The following is a 9,143-nucleotide window of genomic DNA, read 5'->3' as shown; positions in this document are numbered from 1 at the left end:
TAATATAATTATTAATATAATAAAATAATATAATTATTAAATAATACTCTCTATCCCAGATAAATTTTTATGAAAAACTGCATAGATGAGACAAGATGAGAAAATTCTTAATTTTTCGTAAATAATTCGTAGTTGCCCAGTCAGAAATGATAATGAAATCGACATCGATTCGACGTCGATTTGCTTTTGTCGAATCGACATTGATTCGATTATCGATTCCATTATCATTTCTGACTGAGTGGACGTAGAGTGGCATTGTTTGTTAAAAAAATAAAAAATCTGACTTCAAACAACACTTTACATCCTATTACAAATATCTACGAAAAATTAAGAATTTTTTTAATCTTGCCTCAATCTATGTAATTTTTCATAAAAATTTTTTTCGGGATTTTTAAGGGATTTTAGTATTTAATGCTGATCAACACAGTAAGATTTATAAACACCCAACCCTCATGATGTTACATTTACACCCATGTTTGTTTAGAATGAAAATATAAATCTTACGTCAAATAAATTTCGCTTCTCCATTGTTACGAATAAAGTTTTCGCGCGTTCGCAATATCGAATCCGGATTGGCTCGTTTGGATCGCATCAATTCTTAGCATATGGTTTTGCAAGTAAGCGACAAGCCTTATTTTCTTTTTCTCGTGTTCTATAATTACTTTATCGCCTCGCGGAGTTTTCGTGATCAGTGTGTGACGTCGATAAACAGTGAATCGGCGTCGACGACGATAACGATAACAGTTGACCTTCGTTATTCCCGTCTTGTAAAATTGACAATTAAGAACATCCATTAGACCACTCATTTCTTGTCTTTCTTATGTTTCTGCCACCCGATTTGTGCGACATCGGCTCGAATCCTCGTTTCTAGATTCCTTTTAAAGATCCACTCGTTTCAAACATATTCCATTATTTACTTTATTTTAGTCTTCTGTCTATCTTTCGAAACCTAGACGTACCAATCTCATTTTAGATGTGAAAAATACAAAAATGTACAGCTAACACAAGCATTTCTTATGAATGACTGCGTTCAGCAGAAAATATAGTTTTGCAATTATTATAAGTAGAGAGTTCTTAGTTATTATTTTTAATTAATACTTCAATCACATAATTATCCTCTGAAATTCAATATAGAAGAATCTAAAATTTCATCCTTGACATCACATCTTTATCTATTTATTTTCCTCTTATTCTGAATTCCGATAGTCTCAGAAATTTCAGACTTAAGTATGCTGCAAGAGATAATATAAATAATCAAATTGTATTTTTTTAATGAAAAAACATATTTTGTTTCATTTTTTTTCTGTTAAAATGATTTTTTTACATCTCTAGTATAAGACTTTAATATGATTGAGTCTTATCTTTAGTACTCCATTGAATCTAAATATCTAAATTACTCTAAATCATTGATATCAAAGAATCTTACAACAGATACATACAAAATTGTTTCTTCTGTTAAATACGAATAATATCCAATTTTTATCCAGGATTAGTAAAAAAACATGTTTTAAACATTAATAAATTTAAAATAAGCTTAATTGATGTTTTTAATATATTTTAAACATATTTTTTTATCACGTTTAAAGTATATTTGAAGTATTGAAAACATATTTAAAAAGAAACACAATGATTTTATTCTTAAAAAAAAATTCTTTAAAAAATTAGTCTTTATCAATTCTGTGTTTTTAGCGCTACATTCTTATACTTATACTTCTATATTTATTTCTAAAGTGGCTACTAGGATTGTTCTTTAAGAAACTATGAATCTTACTTTAAGCACAGCGTGTGTTAGAAAAGAGAAAGTTGAAACACAATCCTGTCTCGCCCATTTCCATTCTATTCTTTGTGCACTGCAGATGATTATGATTCTATTTTGTTTCACACTCAGCAGGACATGGATTGATGGACATGGATATAAGTGTACGAAGAACACAGTAAAAGTAGACCTATAATATATATATATATATATATATATAAAATTCAATCAATGTATTTTGTTTTTTTCAATTGTTTTGCAATTTGTCCCTTTTTCTCAAGAACCTTTATATTTTCATTTCGCTTCGAGAAAATGTATGTGACTCGTATCTAAAAAAATCACGGACTTGGCAGGGAAGGTCTTCGCTGGACGGTCAGGTAAACACTAAAGATCAGTCACGGGATATTCGTTGCCGCCAATCACACCTACGTACCTCAATACGACGTTACAAGCCGCATCGAGGTCGGCTCCAGTTGGCTCGCCGTTTGTTTATGGTTAGCTGTCAATCATGCACCAGGATGACAGCACACATCGACTCCATCGCTGCAATTCCGGAGTGCAGCGCCGCCGCGAGAATCTCGCGCGAGATATTCGAGATTCGGAAGGAGGACGAGAGAGACGTTCACGTCGTCACCACGATCCGCAACGACGCGGAGTTTTATTTCCATCCGAATGACGTGACGAACGCCACATGCAGTTTCGCGCGATTGTTCCAGAGATTCTAGGTGAAATCGAGCGCGGCCAGGTCGAAGATACTGCCAAGTATTCGTTTTGTTCGCAAACGGAATATCCTCACGCATTTGATACTTTCAAATGGCTATCACTAGCGCTTCCCGCGCAACGGTATCGAGAAAGCCGTAACCCCGTGTTGTCACCGCCGGCGCCGCCATCGCCGCCGTCGCCGGTCTGGTTGGAAGATGTCAATGGCGCGATCCGCGGGAGTCGATCTAACCTCGAAAGGTTCCGTCGCGTTTACGCCTCCTGCGTTATATATGCCAGTGTGAAAGCACCGCTTCCAGACCACCGACGACGAAGCATGACCGTCTGCGAGAGACTGCGTAATCCGTGTGGTTGGCGCGCGGGCGCCAAGCAGATCTCCGTGGACGCGATGCTGCCGTTGGTGGTAGTGCCGATCCTGGCAGTGATCGCCGCCCAGGCCTTCCTCTGCACAGTCGCCGTGTTCCTGGTTACGCCGGTCTTCGTTTATTACCTGCATCACAACTTCCTCAGGTTTCTACTGCGCACCAAGTTCTTCCTCATGTGGACTATCACGAGCGTGCTGATGATGATGCTGGTGTTCGAGATTAGCGTCGTGCCGCTGCTGGAGATCCTGCCCGAGGAGAATCTCGTATTTATGGTGTGCGTGGTCGGTGGCATGTGGTGTGGTTACAAGACCAAACTGAACGCGGATGCCTCGATACAGGAAAATGCCGGTGTCGTCGATGTCCTGGAACTGGGCGACGGTAGCGGTGAACTCTGCGCCACATGCAGGAGAAGGATCCCACCCAAGGCTCATCACTGCCGCTTGTGCCAGACTTGTATACTCAACAGGGAATATCATTGCAAATGGTATACCTTGAATACTATTTAATATCTTTTTCTTTAGATTTATGTAACTTATTAACTACTTTGGCTTACTTTTTCAGGCTCGATTGCTGCGTAGGTTCCAGTAATTTAAGATGGTATGTGAGCTGTTTATTCTTCTCCGCAATCGCTTTTATATATGGCTCCAATTTGACTATGACTAGTGTCTGTCATCCTTTTATACTCATTGGAACTATACTCCTACCTGATGACTGCAGTGACGTATATCATCAATTAGAGTACGTATTTATTGTATTTTCTAATTACACTTTGAATATTTATACTGATTTAATCTACATTATATCTTATACTGAAAATATCAAAATATATTGCATATAGTTTGTTGAAATTATTTCACAAGATGAAAAATATATTGAAAAGTATATATGAAAAGTATATCATGAGCACGAGCGGGAAGTGTGAATGATATCACTGATATCAATACTTAATGAAGTAAACTGGAAAGATACAGGGGATCTATAAAGTTTAATAATCACAAGATGATGATAATTGTCAGGCCTGCTGAGAGATGTATTGACATAAATAATATCTTTTATTTCTTTTCTGATATATAAAAGTTCGATCGATAACATGTCGCGCAACTGTTTGTTGCAAACGTCCGAGTTCAATATGTAATAATGTGTATATTGTTTCAGCATCGCACTTTGCTTCGTCTCCGCTTTGTACAGCCTCTTTGTGGGATTAGTGCTCTTTTGTTATCTTATATATCACCTATGGTTGCTCTACATCGGCACGACATCGAACGAGCGACGATTGGACATGAAAAATCAGTCCGACTATAGAATGTTAAATGTATCTCAACTGTTCTGCTGCAAAACTTAGGATTGTTATCTATAGAGATGTGCGAGTAGTTCGAATTTGAATCAAATCGAATCACAGTAGATTCTCTCTCTTGATTTAATTCGTTTTCGAGTTCAGGTATTCAAAACCTAACATGTTCGAAATTCTGAATCATCGGTGATTCGTTTTCGAATTCGCCTATTTTACTTGCTTCATTTTAATGTAAAATTTGATTCAAATTCGATTAGTTTTCAAAAAGATTTGATTTGATTTAACGCAAAAATTTTAAATTTGGTTCAATTTGTTTTCGAACTTATTATCAAAGATTCCATTCGATTTGATTCAATCAAATGCTTGATTCGCACACCTCTATTTATAAACTAGATTACTGAATTTATTTCGGTGTATACATTACACTCTGTACAAAGGATAATGAAAGCAAACTAGAGAACGGTAAGACCAAAATATTTGTCATAACGTTAAGCGTAATAATAAATTCACTTAATACAAGTGGATGAGAAGACAAGAACATCGGTTCGATTGCACATTATCTTCAACCATTTGATGTATCCTGATGTCTAAGATTCATAATTCAAGAAAAGTATAATAGATATTACTTCCATGACATCGTAAAATCATGTTCATATCATGAGGCATTGAGACTTATTACATTCGTCATCCTTAATGTATTGCAATGTACTATTTGTATATTTATTGTAACTGTGATAAAATCGCCATTGTACGTAATATAGTAAATATATAAGAGTAATATAGTAAATTGTATTAATTGAATACACACACACATACACACACACACACACACAAATACACTCTAAAATAAGTTCAAGTAAAAAGAAACTTAAATACGTATGTATAGTAATGTGATTTACATTTTATTTTACATAAAAAAATATTATTCTTGCGTGTACTTAGGACTAAGACTTACCTCATTCAGATTCGAGGCCAACGATTGTCGTACAGTATTAAATCTAAATTATTTCTAAATTTGTTATTCTAGTCTTCTAATATTACACCTCTTTGCCTAGGATCAAAGTCTGGAATTATTTCTTGCACGATTTCCCGCCACATGTTTCTTAGTCGCTTTCTCTCCAAGATAACCGGTATCATTTCTGGATATCTTTTCCATATGTTGAAATACTTAATTTTCAACTTTTTTTCGTAGTATTGTAAGGCTAAATGTTCACGCTTCAATTCTTCTACTTTGCATTCTATCATTTTTATCTTCCACATTTTAAAATATTTATTCTGTAATCTCATGTCGCAAAAATCTCTCGCTACTTGCTCCTTTCTTCTCTCCTCCTTCAAGATTTCTTTCCACTTCTGCAATCCATACCGCAATAAATTTCTATTGTATAACGATGTAGCTAACTCGAATTTAACATTATTTTGACGTTCTGTTTCCATCTTCCACATCATGAATATTTTTCGCAGCAAGCACCGCTTATAGTAATCGTCGGCTTTCTTCATATCATTATTCTTCTTTTCGATGAGCGCGGTTATATAACGTCGCAATAAGTATTTGCGATAAAATGCTTCCGCTATGGCATTTAGTTTCTTACATCTTTCTACTTCGTACGCTCGTTGTCGCTCCCGTTCCTCACGCATTCTTCTCGCTTCGCGCGATGCCTGAGGACATAAAAATCTTAGATTAAACGCAGGTATGTTTCTAAATGTAGCGTGTAAGAGGCATTAGAGGATTAAGTACTTTATTATATGTTATAGAATGAAGTACAAAATAAACGAGATATTATATCATTAAATGTAAACTAGAGTATTACGGTATAATATTTATTGGAAACATCCCTCGCAAGAGATAATTTTGTTAACAAGGTGAAAGCTATGAGAGCTTAAGTGTACTATATTCACTCAATACGATATTAATATACTTTGACCTCTCATATTATCTGACCTCTTGTTGCAATCTTTTCCTCTCTTGTTCCTCCGCTCTTCTGGCAACCTCTTCTTTCCTCTTCTCATCCTCTAGTTTCTTCCGGCGTGCTTCTTCGCGCAGCTTTATTCTGTCTCTCCTCGCTTCCGCTCGCGCTTCCATTCTCGCTAGAAATTTAGGAGGGCTCGGTACCCGAACTGGTGCTATTAAAGATTTGTCCCTATTAATTAAAGAAAAGCGTATTAAGAATCCGCCAAGCTAAATGAATGTTTGCATAATTCGATTTAATCTACTATAACACAAAGGACTAAACTTTGAATATCTCCTCTTTAAGATACTTTCTACTTCACATACTGTTGAAAGAGCAGTACATAAAACAAGTAATATAATCAACGGTCCACTTTAATTTGGCCCGCAAGATCTGAGCTTCCAGCGTCTTTGCGCTTTGCGTCATCATCGTTCGTTATAAAAGAGCGTAGTTATTCAAAATACATTCGCACATCGTATGAATAGATACACATATCTGATGCAAATGACGTCATAAAAGAGAGATATATTTTACGTGGAACATAAAGATGATTTCAGAAGAAGTAATTATTATTTTTTCTAGTTGAATTTCGAAATTTCTATTGATGCATGGAAGGAATGATTTGATTGAGTATGTATCTAAAGTTAGATACAAATCTGAAAATAATTTTATTGAACCATTAAAATAATTCTGTAGAGAATTCATGATAGACAATGCTATAAAAAGTTTTAACATACTAGCAATCAGCTTGAACGTTTTACATACTTTGATTTTCAATAAAATTATTTTCAGATTTGTATCTAGCTAAATTTTTAAATATTTCAGCAAAACCCTTTTTTCTATGCAAACTCGACTGAGAATCGTAGTTCAAGAATCAAGAATTTATTGAATTTACTGGAGTTTATTCTTCGAGATAAAAAAATTCATAATTACATTTTGATGAAATGAAAATAGGATGCTCATAATTAGGACTACCTGTAGCCTGCTTGTCTCATCAGTTGAATCAAAGATCTTCTAGTCTGTTGACCGCAGTGGGTCAGAGTTTCCTTGGCTACGTTTATCGTTTCTTCGCCGGATCTCATTATTGCTTCCTGCACCTGCTTTAGCTTCAGTTCCTCGATGATCTTGTTCTGTTCTGCCAATTTCATCCTCTGCTTGCGAATAATCTCTTTTTGAGCATTCAATCGACATTGTGTCGGCGATTCAACAATGAACGGCTTGGGAGGAAACTTCTTCTTCAGAGATTCGGGATCTCTCGAATTTGAGGGAGGATCCTTTGGTTTTGTTCTATGATTTGACTTTAACTCCTTCTGTACCTCTTTGATAGTATCGACGAGCAACTCGATCTTCGGTATGTCAGGATTTTTCGCTGCTTGTTCTCGTTGAGCCTTTACCTTCTTCACATGCATCTTCCATATATGAATGTACGATTTCAGTTTTCTTTGCGACAAGATGGTCTGGATACGAGTCATGATTTCGTAAAGACGACGTTTATCCCGCGCATTCTTTCGAAGAGCTTCGAAATATGATCTCAAAATATTTAATCGCTGCTCTTCCGATTCGTAGTTTGGTTTATCTTTGATAGTCACCTTAATATTACCAAAAGGCGCTATCTCGATCTCATTTGTCGAACATCGCTTGCTGTCCTTCGATTCGATAGAAGAGACTTCCGCGATTGGCTTTTTATTTTTCTTTTGAGTGACTATTGGCTTTTGCTTGATCTGTTTGTTTCTTCTTTTATTAATGAGAATTCTCTGTAAATTTAATAAATTTTTAGCTTATTAATATAATGTAGATATTTAAACATTTATATTCGCAGGTACATGATAATTAGTCTTAGTAAATATCTAATTTATTGCTGAACTTCACCTTGACTCTGCTGGATGTTTTCCAAAAATTTTCATCATCCGAACTAGCTATATTCTTTCTACTGCACAATCCGCAAAATTTAGGACGAGACTTTTGCAGATCTTGCTCAAATTTGCGTAATTCTCTCTGTATGAAAGCTTGTTCCCTTTTCATCTGTAGTTCTTTCATTTTTTCTTGCGTTAGTAATCTGTAAATACATTGATGAAATCTGTTTTTATCATTTCCTTTTCGTTATTTTTGCCAAGTTACCTAATTATTTTATTTTAATTATATAAGAATTTTTTCAAAGTTTCATATAAATTTCAGAATTTTAAAATAATTTCATAAAATTTCTCAAATTTTTTATACAAATTGAATCACTTTTTAGAATAAGTGCCAAAAAAATCTTTTCTTTGTTCTGTATGTAAATTCTGAAAGTTTATATCTTTCTAAAATTCTTTTATAAATTTTGAATATAGAATTCTTACTACATAAATCCTATGAAATATTCTAAGACTTTTCATTTTATAATCTCTGATGAAATCTTATAAAATCTGAAAAAATTTAAGTTATTAGTAATTTATTTTTTTTAAATTGTAGAAGAAGAAATCGTAGAAATGTTAGAATATTTCAAAATTCACATATGAAAAATATATATGAAAAATTCTGAAATAAAATGTAGATTTTCTTAGTATTTCTGAAAGTGTTCCAATTCGCACAAAAATTCTGAGAAAAACTTTTACTAATGTACGATAATATCAGTATAGTATATGCTTAAAATATAAGCACAAATTTTATTAGCGATAATTTATAGATTTTATATGTATACTAGGTTTATATAAGTAGACATATTATAAATAAAACTACACTTTTATAAATATATGTAAAGTTCGAAGGTGTATACCTTCTAGCCTCTGCTAAGACAGAAGATTTTGCTGGAGAACTTGCCAGCTCACGAAATATTCTATGCCTCGCGTTCATTACCACATTCGGATCTAGGAAAGTTTTTCTTTCATCTTCCAGCATTCGCCGTTTCTCAGACGGCTCGAAAATCGTCACTTTCATCATCTCGTCCATCAGCTTCCTCACTTCATCCTCAAACAGCACCATGCTTGTCAATCAAAGACAATTGAAATGATGATCAATTTAAATGTCCACTTCGTATTACTTTGTTCGTGAACTGCGCCAACCCCTTATTTATCTATGTTTGTTTCCTT

The 9,143-nt window shown here is 34.6% G+C and overlaps 2 protein-coding genes across 3 annotated transcripts; one reads left to right on the top strand and one right to left on the bottom strand.

Annotated features, from left to right (window-relative positions):
- The first annotated feature begins 2,320 nt into the window (after positions 1-2,320).
- LOC108693889 (palmitoyltransferase ZDHHC23) lies at positions 2,321-4,267 on the top strand. 2 transcript variants are annotated; one of them, XM_018203080.1, is made up of 4 exons: positions 2,321-3,113; positions 3,180-3,325; positions 3,403-3,579; positions 3,997-4,267. In XM_018203080.1, exons 1-4 carry the CDS (start codon positions 2,448-2,450, stop codon positions 4,181-4,183), a joined length of 1,176 nt encoding a protein of 391 aa, XP_018058569.1. In that variant the 5' UTR covers positions 2,321-2,447; the 3' UTR covers positions 4,184-4,267. The 2 variants fall into 2 exon arrangements, with proteins under 2 accessions (XP_018058569.1, XP_018058568.1); XM_018203079.1 differs by having other exon boundaries at positions 2,321-3,325.
- Positions 4,268-5,019: 752 nt separating this feature from the next.
- Positions 5,020-9,036, bottom strand: LOC108693864 (trichohyalin). Its single transcript, XM_018203033.1, has 5 exons — positions 8,831-9,036; positions 7,948-8,134; positions 7,054-7,832; positions 6,072-6,270; positions 5,020-5,788 (listed from the first exon to the last, which is right to left on the bottom strand). Exons 1-5 carry the CDS (start codon positions 9,034-9,036, stop codon positions 5,156-5,158), a joined length of 2,004 nt encoding a protein of 667 aa, XP_018058522.1. The 3' UTR covers positions 5,020-5,155.
- Between the last annotated feature and the right edge of the window lie 107 nt (positions 9,037-9,143).

Source organism: Atta colombica, unplaced genomic scaffold (genome assembly GCF_001594045.1).
Source record: "Atta colombica isolate Treedump-2 unplaced genomic scaffold, Acol1.0 scaffold110, whole genome shotgun sequence".
NCBI lineage: Eukaryota > Metazoa > Arthropoda > Insecta > Hymenoptera > Formicidae > Atta > Atta colombica.
Note: the sequence above shows the minus strand (reverse complement) of the source record. Positions and strands in the feature narration are given on the sequence as shown.